Source organism: Suricata suricatta, chromosome 2, assembly GCF_006229205.1.
Source record: "Suricata suricatta isolate VVHF042 chromosome 2, meerkat_22Aug2017_6uvM2_HiC, whole genome shotgun sequence".
NCBI lineage: Eukaryota > Metazoa > Chordata > Mammalia > Carnivora > Herpestidae > Suricata > Suricata suricatta.
Window position 1 is genome coordinate 8001499 of NC_043701.1, and position 18169 is coordinate 8019667.

General features: G+C 38.4%; 1 protein-coding gene across 1 annotated transcript in view; it reads right to left on the minus strand.

The window, feature by feature from the left end:
- The window catches only part of CNTNAP2 (contactin associated protein like 2), a 1359261-nt gene that overhangs the window by 883372 nt on the left and 457720 nt on the right, over positions 1-18169 (minus strand). Inside the window, exon 8 of the mRNA XM_029921999.1 lies at positions 14648-14797. Within this exon, the coding sequence (XP_029777859.1) occupies positions 14648-14797 (150 nt within the window). The remainder of the gene's footprint in view (positions 1-14647; positions 14798-18169) is intronic.

Here is an 18169-nt window from a genome sequence, read left to right on the forward strand (position 1 = left end):
GGGCCCGATTTTTATAGCTACCAGTGGTCATCAGCATAATCTCCCCACTATAACATGGGGAGCTCACTGTTACCTGACTGGATGAGAAACAAATCGATATTTAGACCGCACGATCAAACAGAGGCTATGTTTGTTAAGTTCTCTGTCAGTGGGGTAGAACATTTGTATGCCTCCTCATCGTCGCTCCTTCCTCCATCAAGACATATGACTCTCCCCCTCACCAGAGGTACACACAGGGAGGGCCAGGGACATAGAAAATGTGGATTTTACACACTGGACTAAAGCCAACATTCTGGTTTGATGAAGATACACATGCTATTTGGAAACATTAAATAAACATTTCCTATCACTGGAAGCAAGTTATGTTCAGTTATTTTGAAGTATTCAAATTTCACATCTTTAAAACCATTTTGCAATGTGGATGTTTCAAAAATCTGGAGGCCACTTTCCCACTCTGGTGCCATTATCTACAGCTGCAGACAGAACTGTAAGGCTGCATTTTCCCTCTTCATCCAAACAAGGACAAGGGTGAAGTGTACCTTTTTTTTTTTTTTTTTAGCCAATCACAGTTTTCAACGACAGGAAATTAATATGTATTTTAACAGTTTATTGTTTAATTTTAGAGGGGTAGTTTAGAATATATTTTTCTTTGAAAAACACATTATACATTAGAAAATGAACCTTTCCAAAAGACAATATAATCTTCTGACATAAAAAATAACTTGAGAAAGATTTAATGAGATTCATAAAGGAAAAAAGTAGTGATGTTTATTAAGGAAAACCTGAAGTGTTGTAGAGTACAGATTTAACCTTTAGAGTTGATGTCTGGGGAAAGATTATGCCTTCCTAAAGATTACACTTTAATGCCACAGTGAGAGAGAGAAATACAAAGTATGGTATAGTGTATTTTATCTTTAGTAAGAAGAATACCAGAAAGAGACTTAAATGTATACACAATTGCCTTCCAGTATAAAATAATATAAGAAATTCTAATAGAACAAATTTTTAATGATACAGTTAATCATCCTTCATAATTCATTGAGCAGATACATAAGGAGCACCTTCCGCGTGTCAGGCACTGGGAAGTATTTTTGGTAAGCTGGGAGGAGCAAAATCAAGGATGCTTCCTATTCTCCTGGAGTTTAAATCTTGTCCACTTGACACGCCTCACTTATTTTTAAGGTATGTACAGTTTCCTAAATTCAAAGGTAGGTTTATCTGGTCTCTTAGTTTCCATGTCTCCAGACTACACAATCATGGGCAGATTTTTACCATTTATGAACTAACAACTGTCCAACCATTTCCTTTATGAACTAACTAAAAAAGTTACTAGATAACAACCAACAGGAATTTCGATAACATCTAGTATTTTGAGGAGAGGTCATATCACTCTCTTTATATTTAAGCAAGACATTCATTGAATTAGGCTTTTTCTAGGGAATAGAAATATGATTAGGAATGACAGAGATATAAATACATGATTAGAGAATATTCTATTGCTTTGTAAAACCTATTTAATTTTACTACTCTAAATTATTTGTTATAAAAAGCTTCAGGCTAGGATGATGGATAATTGAAAACTTGGAAAAGAAATGAATCTACTTAAATGTATTTCCCAAACTCAGTATCTTTAGATTAAACAACCATACACAGATTTTCAAAATTTGCCCAAGGAGCGAAAAATAATATTGGATGTCACTTTATTAAGTAAAATTGGATGCCCAGACTATAATTAAATTCAAAGATAATATCAAGCATTTAATATAAAATAAAGGAGTTGTTACAGAGACTGCTAATTATCCTCCAATATTAATTTTCTCCCTCTTGTGTGGAGAGAGACATTTAGCAGGGCACTTGGTTACCCAATCTCCCTTATAGGAGCATGTAAGTTTCAGCCACTGATATATTTCATACATAATACAGACTTCAGAGAGTTGCCTAATAGGAAGAATCCAGCCCCTCTTACTTTCCTCTCTTTGATTCTGCCTAAAAATTGGATATCTGGAGCTTACACTGACATTTAGGACCACAAGGTGAATGCTAACTGTTGAGAATGGTAAAGCCAAAAGGCAGAAGCCTGGCTTTCTGATTCCATTGAGCACTGCAGCAGCCTTAAGAGTTTACCTTCTATCTTCTTTTATGGAAAAAATAAATACATCTCTATCTGTTAATCACAGTGTCTGGCCCTCAGAGCTGAAGCTAATCCAAGCAAATGCCGTATTTGGTGCCATATTTAAAAATAGGGTGCTTTGTGTGACAGAACATGATTTTAGGGAGTTGCCTGTAGTAGACACCGGGCCCTGAAGCCCGGGCTATTCCAGGCTTGGAAAGCTGGGACCTTTGCCATCTGGAGCAAAATATTTGGTCATATTGTCAACCGCCATTCCTTGGAAGGCAAAACAGATGCCAATGGAGACTTTCAATAGCAGAAGAAATATTAGGAAAATACTCAAATGCTGATGTGCTCTGGCTCCTTCTTGCTGTGTTCAGCAGTTTTCAAGAGAGAGATGCACTCCGTCTGGGGCCAGCCAGCCTGCAGGCTGAGATAAAAGTAAACACTTTACAATGGCAGGCTCTCTCTGCTTAGGTTGGCAACCTGAATTGAGGGAGAGTCCCCAATTTATGAGTTGGAAACAGAAATAAAAGCAAAAATAACAAAGAAAACTGTATCTTAAGGTACAATAAATATAAGCCATAGCTGCCAAAAGGCATCCTTAGAAGGGAGTAAAGCTGTGGTCCAAAATGTCTTTTATTACCCTCAAGTCAGTGTTAATCTGGGGGAAATAAAAAGAAGAAGAAGAAGAAGAAGAAGAAGAAGAAGAAGAAGAAGAAGAAGAAGAAAAGAAAAGACATACAGAGGTGCAAGAAATAGGCTTCTAATTGATTAGGACTTGCTATATTAGAATTTAATCCATATTTGATGCAAGTGTATGATGTCCAGCAGAACCCCCTCATGTACTACGTAACTATGGATGAAACGTAAATGAAAATAAGACAACAACGAAACAATGAAAGTTGTTTACCAGACAGTTGGGAAACAGTTTTGCGACAATTATCAGATTTAGGCTATTGTCATCAAATCAAGGGTTATTTTTTCTCAAAGCCTCAGGGTTTGAGGCACTGAGTTGAGAGGGTAGGGTGATTTGGAAAAGGAGAGGTCAGCAAATCCTCTTGAAGTGACATCAGAGTGACACCAACCCCCACCCCCGCCCCAGGAGGTGGCGGAACATAGAGGTCCATAAAAGAGCAGTCACCAGGCTTAAAGCTCTATCAGGAACAGGTATTTAGATGCTGTTGCTTGCACAGAGAACCACCTTAAAGAAACAGATTAGAAGACCACATGTTTCAGAGGAATTATGTTGCCAAGGCAACCATGAGCATGCCCTCAATGAGTAGAGCAGTCTCTACTGCTCTATTTGGACACAGGAAAGCGTGCATCCCCAAAGAAGGGCACAGTGAATGTCCTTTTTAGATATGGCCATGCAGAATAATGGCCAAGGAGCATTTCTGAGCATGAAATCCAGGGCCACAGGGGGGCATGGGGAATGGGGTCCCTGGGTCTTCCTGACTAACAAGATTTAAAAATTACTACGGGCCAGTAAAAACTACGATTCTTATACTTTTATTTTCCATGGGACAAGTGGATATTGCAGTTATCAGGTGTTTAGTTGATACCTCATTAGACCAGGAGGAATCAAATGCTGACCTGATGTAGAGGTCTACACACCATTCAGAAATGTGGATTTGAGCTGGATTTGAATGGGATTCTGGATTGGCCTCACTCGAAGAAACATAAAAATGTCATGTGTATGGGAAGAAGGGTGAAAAGGGATGTTTTGTATACTGATGGTGGTACACTCCGCCAGTTTTTCCCACTATCTGTCTTTTAAAAGTATGACTGACGAGTTCTGAAATTCTTTATGCAGTAAGAAATCTTCTTTTACTAAACGTATCCACATTTGGGGGCATTCTATTCCAGAGAGCAAGCTCTGTCTAACACTAGGCAAAAACAAACTTCTGTTAAATAAAAATATGCATTAGCAACTTTAAAAAGAATATGTAACTGAATACAAGTGTTATGTTAAAAGATTATTTTATCCACTTGCACTTTTAAAAATAAATCCTGACAAATTTTATTCTCTCTCTCCCATACCCTCAGCCCTGTGTTTCTTGTTTCACATTTAGGTAATTTAACTTAGGTCACATCTCTTCTATGAATGCTGTGAAAGTTCGACCTTCTGAAATTCAGTTGTGTTTAAAACTGCTTTGTTTCTATAAATAAATTTCACTAAGATCCACTTTGTTCATCCTACTATTTTCTCTCCCTACTATCTTACAAAATAATATTTTTTAACATTAGAGATTATTCCCAATCTTTGTTCCCTTTCAATTTTTTCTTTTTTGTTTCTAACTTTCCACTTACTGATATTAGCCTCACATCATTATTCAGTCTTTCACTATATCCTCATGTCTCATAGTATTTTCTCTTTCTAATCCTTGTCTCCATTTATGGAATCTAGGATTTTCATTGTTGGGGAATAAGAAATAGTTCTTTTATTTCCTGCATTTGGATCCCCAAATCTTTACCTAAATTAGTGTTTCTTTTTGTTGTTGTTGTTAAATTTTTTTGTATCTTTATTTTTGAGAGATAGAGACAGAGAGCAAGCGGGGGAAGGGCAGAGAGAGATGAGACATACAATCTGAAGCAGGCTCCAGGCTCTGAGCTGTCAGCACAGAGCCCGACGTGGGGCTTGAACCCACAGACTGCGAGATCATGACCTGAGCTGAAGTTGGATGCTTCACTGACTGAGCCACCCAGGTGTCCCTAAATTAGTGTTTCTTTAAGTGTGAAGAGAAAACTACAGTCACTGAGATCACTCAGGAGGGATTTTAGTAAGTCCACAAAACAGAAGTACCATAAGACTTGGCAATTTCACTCCCTTATATACCCAAGAGTAAGAAAAGCACACATGCATGCAGAAACTTGTACACACATGTTCATAGCAGCCTTATTCAAAACAGCCAGAGTGGAAACAATCCAAAGTCCACTGAATGATGAATGGATTGAAAAATGCAGTATACCCATACAAGCGATATTATTCACACGTAAGTAGGAATAAGGTGGTAATACATGCTAAAATTGAATAAACCTTGAAAATATCACGCTACATGAAAGAAGCCAATCATGAAAGACAGCCTCGTATGCAATTCCATTTATATAAAGTGCCTAGAATGGGCAAATCTATAGGCATAAATAGATTACTGGTTGCCTAGGGCTGTGATGTATGGTAAGAGAAGGCAGAGCTGTTCCTAATGAGTTTGGGGTTTCTGCTTGGGGTCATGAAAATGAACAAAAAATTGGACTGTGGTTATGGTTAGGTAACTCTGAAAATATACAAAAAGACCCACTAAACTGTGTACTTTAAATGGTGAAATTTATGGTATGTGAATTATATCTCAACAAAGTAGTTAAAAATGAAAAGGAATTCATTGAAATGCTTGGTTAAAATGCACATTTCTGGGCCCAACGTCAAACCTACCAAATCAAACTTTTACTAAAGATGCAGCACAACACTGCTTTAAAAAAAAAAAAAACACAAGAAAAACTAGACAAAACAAAATCCCAAAACACCCTAGAAGACTCTTATACATGATAAGGTGCGCAAACAAGATAAACAATGATAGACCAGCAAAATCACAGGCCACTGGCTTCCATTTTGGTTTTCTTCCTGCACATATAGAAGAATTGTTATTTGAATATTCATCAGTTTTTAAAAATCAGTACCCTGCAACCATTTCCTCTGTTTGGCCATAGGGAATTTTTTCTGTAAACGAAAATACCAACTATAGTATGAAAAAAAAACCACTTTTCTCTGGTTTGTAAAGGAAAACTATGAAAGAACTTTGTAGAACTATCTTTTGTTTTCACTTATGCTTGTGGTGGCCAAGGAGGGATGCTTGTCACATGTCCCTTCCTGTCTGAGGATCAGTGTTGGCTGGTATAATTAGGGTCCAGAGATGTCGTTCTCCTGAGGCCATCGGCTCCCAAACTGATCTAATCAACTACTCACTTTGGCAAGAGGACTAAGGTCCAGCCATTTCCATTTCATGAGAGATGCTAATAGGCAATTTTGTGCGGGACCGTGGCCAATGCTACCAGCACTTACGGGCTCTTCCACTCAATCCTCCGTTCCCTCTATCCCTCCTCAGGTGTCAAACCTTCTCTTCTTCTTTAGTCCTTGTATCCATCAGAGGCATTTTGTCTGGTTAAGTCTATCAGATGGCTTACTCCATCTTAACCTCTGCATCTCAGAATAATGAACACACACGTTTCCATGAAAAAATATATGTCAGTTTCTTCCTTTTGTTTTTGTGGCTTTTTGTTTTGATAAAATAGTATTAAATCAATAATTTAGATAATCTGTAGAAACATTTACGATCCTCAAGTGATAACTAGACACGTATCACATATTTGCACCTAATACATAAGTCATCATAGTTTTAAAATTTAGCTGGTTTTTTTTTTCAAATTAAGAGCATTTTAGATTTGGAAAATACTTTCTCAAAAAAGCACATAGAATTATTGTATTTAATTTATGTATTTGTAGAGCTATCTATATTATTTCCACACTGAGAACATTATTTTCTAAATTTTTTTCTTTTTTTTTAATTTATTTTTGAGAGAGAGAGAGAGAGAGAGCACAAGCAGGGGAGGGGCAGAGAGAGAGGGAGATACAGAATCTGAAGCAGGCTCCAGGCTCTGAGCTGTCAGCAGAGAGCCCAATGCGGGGCTGGAATTCACAAACTGTGAGATCATGACCTGAGCCGAAGTCGGACACTTAACTGACTGAGCCACCCAGGCACCCTTGAGAACATTATTTTCTTTAAGTCTACTGATTTTAATGGAGCAAAATTAATATAAGAAAAGAAAGCAGAAGGTACCAGTGATAAACAGCCACAGGATTAAGACAATTCTTGCAAGTCAAAGAGTTTTTATACTTCCATGATTTTTCTTCTCTGAAAAACTACTTACAACTCTGTCTTAAATCTGAATATTCCCAGTGCAAGCCATTCACAGAGCCAAAAAAAAGCAAAGGTGTATAGAATATCACCATAACCCTAATTAGACCAAATTCTAGCTCTAAACAAATTTTATTCTAGGAGAGACACAAAGATCCTTGGAATTTGGGGCTCTATAATGAATACACTCTTATCCCCTACAGGGAACAGTTTCTGATGAAGTTAATATATTCAATTTGATTGTGCAATTCCTTTCCTCTTCTCTGCCACTTTCTTTTATGCATATAATTAGAAAACAAACTAAAACGACCAAAGTACTTTGGGAATTAGATTGAAAAAGAAATGTGTCTCTCCTTATTAATGTTCTCATGATGGAAAGAGATGCTTAAAACTGTACTTTTTAAAAGTGGGGATGAATTTACATAGAATAGCAAATAGTGATCTAAAGGCTTACATAGGTAAGTAGTTTTTGTACAATCAAGTCCTTTTTAAGAAGTTAATAATTGAGAACGTTTCTAGGTTAACTCATTACAGTTAAGGATGGGTCAACTCTCTAATGCTGAAAATGAGAAAAAACGTTACGTTTTATGTAATATAATAATGTTGTAATATTGAACCAGGGTGAAACAGTAAAAGCACAGAAGACACAAAAAACATAAATATATATATATTTGCTATATAAAGTTAATTCATGAGTTTGCAATTAAATTAAATGAATTCCAATTATTATATAATGTTAGCCAATCCAAATAAAATATTAACAATTTACAGGAATCTCAGAGATTCTAAGTTGTGATTTCCTCGTTTCTCATTCTGAAAGTTAATAAATTTAGTTAATTATAAAATGTTGACCCTTGCCACTTTTAATATTGAATTCATATTTCAAAGAAATGCATATTATACCAAATATGGAGAAGTATTCCAACAATAAAAAATGTTCAGCACTATGTACAGGTAGATGATAATTAGCTTTCATTTTATTTGTAAAAAGACAATAAATTGCTAATCTGCTAATCTCCTCCAACTTCCTAAAGCGGTACTCACCTCCCTCCACACCCTCACCAGCCGGACACATACTTGCACTTACTTTTCTCTCTACCAGGGACGCTCTTTCCCGTATCTCCTCAGCCCCTGGAGCTCTTTGTCCAGATGCCAGCTTCTCAGCTGAGGCTTCCTCTGGCCAACTTATGTTAGGTGATAACACCCAACACCCTCCCCTACACATGTCCCACCCCTCCCCTCAGTTCTTGTCTCCAAAATATACTTATTTTACCAATTTGTTATCTTGACTGGAATGTAATCTCTTCAGAGCATGTATTTTTTTCTTTTTTTACAGTTTTTTTTCTGTTTTTTTAATTTATTTTTGAGAGACAGAGAGAGACAGCATGAGCAGGGGAGGGTCAGAGAGAGCGGGAGACACAGAATCCGAAACAGGCTCCAGGCTCTGAGCCAGCTGTCAGCACAGAGCCCAACATGGGGCCCGAACTCAGGAACCATGAGATCATGACCTGAGCCGAAGCCGGACGCTTAATCGACTGAGCCACCCACGGGCCCCGAGCATATATTTTTTTCTAACTTGTTCGCTGATCTAATATGGATAATGATGCCAGGTTTTAGTAAAAATTCACTAAGCTAAATTATTTAAGTCCTGGCTCTTCCACTTATTAGTCAAATGTGTACATACACTTATCTTAAAAGAATTCATTTGATCTAATACAAATTATTTTACCTTAAAGTCCCAGAAGAGTTATAACTGCCAAATATGATAATGGCCATTCTACGCAAGCACAGTCAATAGCCCTGACCTAAATATTTTTTGGGTGTGGGGCATATGGCAGAAGCTGACGACTATGTGGGAATGGAAAGTCCTGTAGCCCCTTGTGCATAGAACCAGTAAATGTACACTTAAGGGACCACTGATTAATTTATTCAGTGAATAAACAGACATTGGGAACCTACTCTGTGTCAGACATTTTGTCTAAATATTTGAGTAAAGAGTAGTGATGGCTGCACTACTGTATGAATTTATGAAAACTCACTGAATTGTACAGGTAGATTTTAGCATCTATAAATTTTATCTCAATTAATGTGCTGAAATGAGAGGGAGTAGAAGAGGTAACATTAGAAAGTGTAAAATTAAACAAAGTAGAAAATAAGCATGTAGAAGACTTGGAAATTATAACTGGAAAACTATAAAAGCAGGTTCTGGGATTCCCTCATCTACACATTAAACCAGACACCTGATTCTAATTGTATTTGATGTCTTGAATCCACGATATATAAAACCCTGTGATGGGTAATTTTATGTGTCAACTTGGATAGGCTCTAATACCCAGTTATTCAGTCAAACACAACTCTAGGTGTTGCTGTGGAGGTATTCTGCAAATGTGGTTAATGTCCATGATCAACCAGATTTAAGTAAAGGTAAGTATCTTTCATAATGTAAGCCTCATCCAACTGGCTGAAAGGTCTTAAGCGGAAAACAGGTTTCCCTAGATGGAGCTCAGAGCAGCTATAAAATTAGTAAGAGAAACATGGAAATTATATAAGTGAGAGCAAACACTGTAAATTCCACGAGAGTGCAGATTAGGTCTTCTTGGTCCTGATATATGGCCAGCATCTAGCACAATACTTGGGTTATGTTAGGGGCTCTGTAATCTCTGTGGATATAAATGAAAGATCTTAGTTCTAGTACAGAAAAGATAAATGAACCCATCCAAGTATGTTTGGAAGGAGAGTCCTTGAGAGCAGCCACTCCCTTCTAGTAAGATTGGCTCTGGAACTTTCTTACCTCTTCTCTCATCAGCCCACAGCTCCTTTTCCTTTCAAATGAAAGCAACAGGATAAAACCAATAAAAAAAATACCAACCCTGAGAAAATCAAGAAATTTACAAATCCTTCTATTCTCTTATGACCATGGGCTCTGGCCTTTATCTGAAAGCATCCTGCCAGGTAAACAGTCAATAAATAAATTTACTTTGACTATTAAAATTAATGAAGTATTATCAAAAGTAATTCCAGTTGGGTGGTAGAGAAAAAAACAGAAAGCAACCAAAATAACTGCTGCTGAGGAAACATCCCAAATGTATAATCTCTTTCTTTTTCTACTTATTCCCAAGAAAGAACAAGGCAAAACAATTCTTGTTGCTTAAACATCTGATCACGAGTGTTACAGAGGAGAACTAAGAGGCTCTCCGGGATTAGCAAGGCGCAGGCATGGAGAGAGAAAGCTCCATCCTGGTAGGAAACAGCGGTAAAGAATAGAAGCTACATGACCAGGGCTTTACTTCAAAAGAAACAAAGTGTGTACATGTTTAGGAGCCTGTAATTGAGTGCATGAGGCCAGCAAGCCTTTCTTGAAGGCTTTCACATCATAGGAAAACAATCTGTGCTTTACCAAGGAGGAAGAAATGCTTTGAGTAGTGGAGAAGTTGGTCAGAGGCTTTAGATGAGCACATGGTCTGAAATCTCAAGTCTCCCTTGGAAAGGGCTGTCCTTGAGTGAGTTAAATGAAGACTCCAGATGGATTAGAAAGGGAGTCAGCATTGAGCATGTCCTGGAGACAGACCCTTGGTTTAAAAGGTTATTCTATGGCCTTTTAATGGATGAAGATATAAGATAAAGTATTAAAATTATCTTTTAACTACGTGAAAACACAATCCCAAATGTGTGTTTCAAAGCTCATATTTTAGACCTCTCTACTACACTGATATTTAAGATGTTTTCATTATGATATCTACAACTAATTTTAGATTTTTCATCACATACAATAGGAAGGTGTGTGTGTGTGAGTGGTGTGTGTGTGTGTGTGTGTGTGTGTATGTGTGTGTGTGTGTGTTTAAATTACAACCCAGGGTAGCTAGCATTCTAATCTGAAAACCATATGCCAGAGGGGGTCATGGGCACTCTACCAGAAACACTGTAGCCATTCCATGGGGCGCCTGGGTGGCTCAGTCAGTTAAGCGATGGACTTTAGCTCAGGTCATGATGTCACAGTTCATGGGTTCGAGCCCTGCATCAGGTTCTGTGCTGACAGCTCAGAGCCTGGAGCCTGTTTCAGATTCTGGGTCTTCCTCTCTCTCTGCCCCTCCCCCACTCATGCTCTGTCTCTCTCTGTCTCAAAAATAAATAAACCAAAATAAAAAAAGAAAAGAAACACTGCAGCCATTCCAGAGATAGCTACTTCAGGATTTCTCCTACCTGTTTTTCTAATCAACTTGCTAAATGCCAAATTGAGTTTTCTTTGGTGAAATTAGTGCTTTGTTAATCAGTATAAATGTTAGATAAACATTAGGAAAGGTAGCTCAGTGGTGAAATTAAAGATATTAAGTTTATGAAGCTTGCCAAACCATCTTTTATAGACACACATGGCCTGTGTGAAGATGACGTAAGACAAGTGTGCCTGTGACCTGACACCTTGGAGATTGTTCTGGAGTCTGGATCACGTAACGGTCCTGGGTCAGCCATCAATTTAGGAGACTTTCAACTGCTTGGCACTGGCTGGGTGTAGCTGAATCTTGCTTCTAAAACACTGGTAAAGCTGCCCAACGAGAGCATTTTATTCAAGATAGAGCAAGTCTGAGACTTAGGACTTCACTGAACTTATAGAAGAGTTTGTATTAACTGCGTTGTTCCGGTTTGCTAATAAAAGTGTTCACTTAATACACATCTGTATGTGCACCAAAACGTGCCTGTGACTTCCTTTTCCTGTTCCACGGAGGCCAAGCTATACGAGAGTAGCTAATTCTCACTTATCTCACTTTTCAATGACAGATCTTGTCTTTCAGAGGAATTTGAAAAATTGGCTAAGGTTGATCTATAATTCTGTCCCTCAAGATCGTTTGTGTCAGAAAACGTTGAAGCTTAGAACTTTTTTCCCCCTGCATTCTGCACTGAGTTCCAGGAGAGGGGGCTGAAAATTCTGAAATATAACAGGTTTCTCTGGTGATTCTCATATACTCCAAGGATTGAGCTAATGAAGATATAACCACAGATGCATTGTGATCATTTGCTAACAGCATTTCCCAATGGCAGATCAGAGACCCCAGAGGGGGGAAATATGCTCCTGACCATTGGATTTGAAAAGCAAAAAAATGTAAAGCCATAGTAAACAGCACACTATAAAGCCCTCCTATCTCATAAAGTTTGTACCTTAAATTTGTTGGTTACAGCTCTTAGGCTACCCATCTAGATGGAAATAGATCAACACTCTGTTTTGACCTTAGGCATTCAGCATGCTCATCCATGGCCAACTACATCCCACTGTCATCTGGATGGGTAGGGATTATCGATAGAGTTCCAACTGACTACTGTGATCCATTTTCTATGACAGCAATGAAAACTATTGGCCAAAAGCCCATCATATTAAATATGGTTTTGCAGGAGAACCAGTTGGACTATTGGGCTGCTTTTTCTCACATCAATAAGTCCCAGTTTATTCCCTCAAAAACGTCATGTCTTTCACCCATTCATCAAATATTCATTGAGAGCCTTTTTAAAAAGATGTAGTTTTAACTTCCAATGAACACAATGGAAGATTCAAGAAAGAGAGCTCTAGCTCAGGTCTTCTCTCTCTGACTTGCCACTTATCATCACATCATGATGTACAGGGAGAAAGAGCAGCTACAGGAGTCCAAGGTCTGGGGTTCCCTTGCCTACCCCCAACATAGGGGCAGGTCAGGAAGTCTCTGTGCGCTTCTATTTCTTCCTCTCCTCTCCTCTCCTCTCCACTCCTCTCCACTCCTCTCCTCTTCTCTTCAATGTTTATATCGAGAGAGAGAGAGAGCAGGAGTGGGGTAGGGGCAGAGAGGGAGACACAGAAGCAGAAGCAGGCTCCAGCCTGTGCTGACAGCCCAGAGCCTGATGCAGGGTTTGAACTCACAAACTGTGAGATCATGATCTGAGCCAAAGCCGGAGGCTTAACCAACTGACTCACCCAGGCACTCCTTTTATTTTTTCTTTTAAACAACGGGAAGTAAAGTGCTTGCCTTGCTTATTTTTCTAAATTTACTAACTCACTCATATTTATTGGTCATTTATATGTCAGGAATTTTTCTAAGACCTTAGAGGATACAGCAAGGAATAAGATATACAAGATAACTGTATCTCAAATAGGCTTATTGTAATAATTAGAAAAATATATAAATATAGTGACATATAAGCATTTAAATCAATAAATGTAAATATTAGTAAATATGTTTTCAGAGAAATGTATGTACACATATGTTTTAAAGTTTAAGAAAGCCTTTTCTAAGAAAGCAATGTATTTTTTAGATCTCACCTTGCGTGATTTAGGATGAGGAAGACAATAATGTAATAAAAGATATACTGATCTAAACAACGCACCTAATACTTAAAAAAAAAAAGATGTCCGCATATTTCACTAATGATAAAAAAATCCATCAGAATACATTTTTCAAATTAAAAAAATATTCCCAGGTCCATGCTACAATACCTTTTCCCATATATTAGAATTAACTGTTTTAAGAGAACCTTCGTTTTTACTCACGTTTTCATTACTTAAGAACCAAGATCTGTGTGTGATAAGACGGCCCCCCTACGACGCCACCTGAGGCCGGCAGCCTCCAGGATGTTCTCATCACACATCTCCTGCCTTTAAATGTGGGCTGGGCCGAATGATTCGCTTCTAACAAACTGTGTATAACAGAAGTGACAGGATGTCACTTCCAAGACTAGCTGATAAAAATCTTCAGCTTCCATCTTTGAAACTTTCTCCCCTGTTTACTGGCTTTCCCCTCCTCTCCTCTCCCCGCCTAATCACCTAAGGGAGAGGTAGCCTGGAGAAGACAAGCCCCCCAAAATCCGAGGCACATGGAGGAGGACCCAGGTGCCCGAGACAACAAACAGCACCACCCGTCAACCTAGTGAGCGCACCTTCTTGGAAACGTCCTCGCTAACCCAGTCAGGGCTTCACATGATGCAGTCACAGTGCGTGGGTGTAATAACATCATGAGGGACTTTGAGTCGAAACCAGTCAGATAAACTATTCTTGAATTGAGACAATGTTGTTTTGAGCCACTAAGGTTTGGAGTAATTACTTACACAGCAATGGGTGACTAATACATGACCCAAGGACCTGACTCTTGAGGATAGTACGAGAATGAATGGATTCAGAATCTTATGCTTTATAGTTTGAGTATTTGGTTTTTTTTCTTTTAATTCTTTTAATGTTTATTTATTTTTGAGAGGGAGAGAGGCATACTGCAAGTGGGAGAGGGGCAGAGAGAGAGGGAGACACAGAATCCGAAGCAGGTTCCAGGCTCTGAACTCTGTCAGCTCAGAGTCTGACATGGGGCTCGAACCCACTCCCTGTCAGCTCAGGACCTGAGCCAAAGTCAGGTGCCCAACTGACTGAGCCACTCAGGCGCCCCTACAGTTTGAATATTTGAGTTAAACTGGAAGAATATGGTGGCATTATGACATCATATCAATACCTTTATCATGAAGAGGCATAAATTTGCCACTCGATTTTAGTTCATGGAATACGGTTTTGGTCTTCTTCCTGAGATCAGCTGAGTCTATTGAGTCAAATCTACATACTTCATAATAAAACTTCACAGAAACTCTAACAATGTACTCGTTAACCAGTAAAAACTGGTGGTCTTACCTCCGAAGAAGTACTTCTCGCCAGTTTTAACTTGAAGAGGACTGTTAGTTCGAACTGCCGAGGCCTCATCTCCATCAATGGTGAGAATAGCGAAATTTTCCTTAGCTAGGAAACGAACCTCATGCCACTGTCCATCATTCAACCCAGAACCTGTTAAGAAAAAAAATCAATTCATTTTCTAAAGATCGTACAGTTTACAACAATCTTCAATATCAACAAGGTCAGAACTTTATAGGTAAAAATTGATATATTTTCATCTAGAAAAATTCTGTGCTACTTGCAACTGGTATCATGCATCTTTAATATTGTAAGTGATCCCATCCTCCCTTGGAAAGATAAGGCATAACAGAACCCACTCAAGTAGGAAAATAAGTATTCCTGGGCCTTTGGGTGAATAAGGCTGTTCGGGAGGTGATGAGGAACTATTTTGATTTAATTACTTATTTTATGATTAGGTTTACTAGAAGCCACTCTCAAGTAAGAAAATGAGGTTTAGGTCTCTTTCTGTTTTTAAGAACCCTTTTTGTACTATTATTTTCTCTCAATAACCACTTCTGACAAGTGTACATAGTTTATAGAAATTAAGGACTAAAAAAAATATATGAATATGTGCTAATTAACCACTAATAAACATGGGAAATAACACCAGGGTTGCCTGGTCATTTATAAATAAAGTATCTTTATAATGGATTAGGTTATATTTCAAACACCACCACCACCAGCTCCAACGCTAACATCCACGTTTCAAGGTTGCTTAATACAAGGACCTTGGGAAACAAACATTCTTTTAAGCTCCCACTAGACAGACAACGACTTGAAGTTTTTGTTTAGTTTGTGTTCATTTTACAAAGAATAATCAGAAAATCAAGGAGCAGACAAAGGAGACCAGCCACTGAACATAAGCATCTGGAAAAAGGAAACCCTAAGAGAGAGAAAACGAAGTCTAAGATGGTCAGAGTGGCTTTCTTCCAACCTCTAAAGGCCTAAGCTGTGGCCACGGGAAGGGCTTTGTTCCGGTCTGCTCCAGACAGAATAATGTAAACTCCACAGGAAGAAGTTACTGGAAAATACACTTCAGATTCACAGAAGACACAGAAGCCTCGCAGGTAAAAATATCTAAGAATGAAAGGAGGGCACGTCAGGGAGGACAGATGACGGCTCCAAGCCTCCGATCGGACGCTTGCAGATCAGGTGACAGGCCACCTCTGGCCTGCCACCATCTGTTTTGGTGGGTCTGAGAGCTAAAAAATAGTTCTCACAACTTTATGTAGGTGAAAATGCGTCAAAAAGAATAATAAATTGCACGTGAAAATGATAGAAAGTTGACGTGCAGTGCCCACACTCGAGTTTTGTTGCAATGCAGCCACGCTCATTTGTTTACTCACCGTCTTGCTCTACAAAGACAGAGTCAGGTAGTTGTTACAGACGCTTCTTAACCAATCACAAAGCCCAGACTATTTACTGTGTGGCCCTTTGCAGAAAAAGCATAAACTGGTGGTTGGATTATACTATTAAACAGAAATCCTACTTTAATGAAAAAAGTTAAAGTCTGTTGGAGCTTGTAAGATGGTCACATACATGTAAAATTTATTGGTGTTATGCTGGTAAATATCATGACAAATACCCACACCTCAAGTATTTCTTTTTAGGATTAAAGAAAAATAATGTTTATTTATTGTGAATGGGAGAGAGACAGAGGCAAACAGGGGAGAGGCAGAGAGAGAAGGAGACACAGAATCTGAAGCAGGCTCCAGGCTCTGAGCTGTCAGCACAGAGCCCGACGTGGGGCTCAAACTCACGAACCATGAGATCATGACCTGAGCTGAAGCCGGATGATTGACTGAGCCACCAAGGTACCCCATTAGGATTTTTAAGTTTTAATTTACTCATACATAGTGAGCACATTTTACTTCAATGGAGGAAAAGAGAAAATCCTAGCTCTAAAGTAATTAATACTGAATAACTTCCAAGTTATGAAATGCATAACACGGATCCATATATACATATTTTGTACTGTGAAATTACTATGTAAATGTAAAGTCTTATTCTAAAATTAATCTCAGTGAGCTGTCACACAAGTGGTAGGGTTGAGTGAAATATTTCCTTCTCAAGTAGGGTCCACAGAACACATGAACAGGACACTGTGTCTTCACCATAACATTTTTCTTGAGTGTAGAAAGAAAACCACACTGAGGGCTGATTAACCACAGAAGTGCAGGGTTTTGATTCTAGCTTTTGTTTCTGCCTGTATAATGTGATGAGCTCTGCCCTGAAACACAGTTTTGGGGCACGGATCCCTAGGACATCAATGCTACAAATGTTCAGTCTCAAAATTGAATTCTAAATAATCACACATTCAGAAAAAAGTTGCTTATAAAACACCATTAGCTAATAGATCTTCCTGTTCTAAAGAGTAGACCGGACTGCCTTTCTAAAAATTCCTTTGAACATTTCTTCATCATACAATGAATTTACAAACGGACATCATCAGCTCAATTGTTCACAGAAAAAATGTCTATTTTTCCAATCAGATAAAAATTAAAAGGTTACTTTATTTTTTTCAAGAAACTTAATTACTAGAGAAATTAAAATTTAGATAAAAACAGCCTTTTGATAGTAGGCACTGCTGCCTTTGAGCCCTAACTGTGATTTCTATTCATTTTAATTCCAATTATTATTTTGAACTTTTAATCTTCAAGAGGTATGCCTTAGCAGCCATGACAGAAATGGGCACCCAGATACGATGAAGTTCAATTCTTCAGTGGGAAAACGAGGGTCCATTCACTCAAAAAGCTTTTTAAAAACTTTCTTCCTCCACAAGTTATAAAAAATCATGGTGTGAAGCCTTTTTCTAGAGCAGAATCTAATTGCATTATTTCTGTATAGGGAAGTATTTAAAGATATAGTGTTCTAAGCCCTATATGCTACTTGCTCTGACAAGTACTTGCATTTGACTTCTTTATAATTCTCACAAAGTGTTTTAGAAATTAATGTTTAGAATTGCCTCAAATAAATAGGCACGAGAAGTGAATCTAATGAAGTATAAGCATCCCATAGTTGATCAATGGCAGATCGTAGAACTAAAACTCCAATCTGCCTGCAGACGCTCAACTTTTTACAAACAACAAACAGAAAACAGACAATAATGAATCATGCTATAAGACCTGTGGGCATCCACGATCAGAATTCTTATACTATGTGCACATGTGAGCATGAGCAGTTGCACGCGCGCACACACATACATACATATTCGGTTTGCCACCATACCCGAGGATGTCCTTATCTTTTTTTTTTAATTTTTTTTAATGTTTTATTTATTTTTGAGACAGAGAGAGACAGTGCATGAGATGGGGAGGGGCAGAGAGAGAAGGAGACAGAACCAGAAGCAGGCTCCAGGCTCTGAGCTAGCTGTCAGCACAGAGCCTGATGCAGGGCTCGAACCCACGAACGTGAGATCTGTCCTGAGCCGAAGCCGGAGGCTTAACCGACTGAGCCCCCCAGGCACCCCGAGGATGTCCTTAT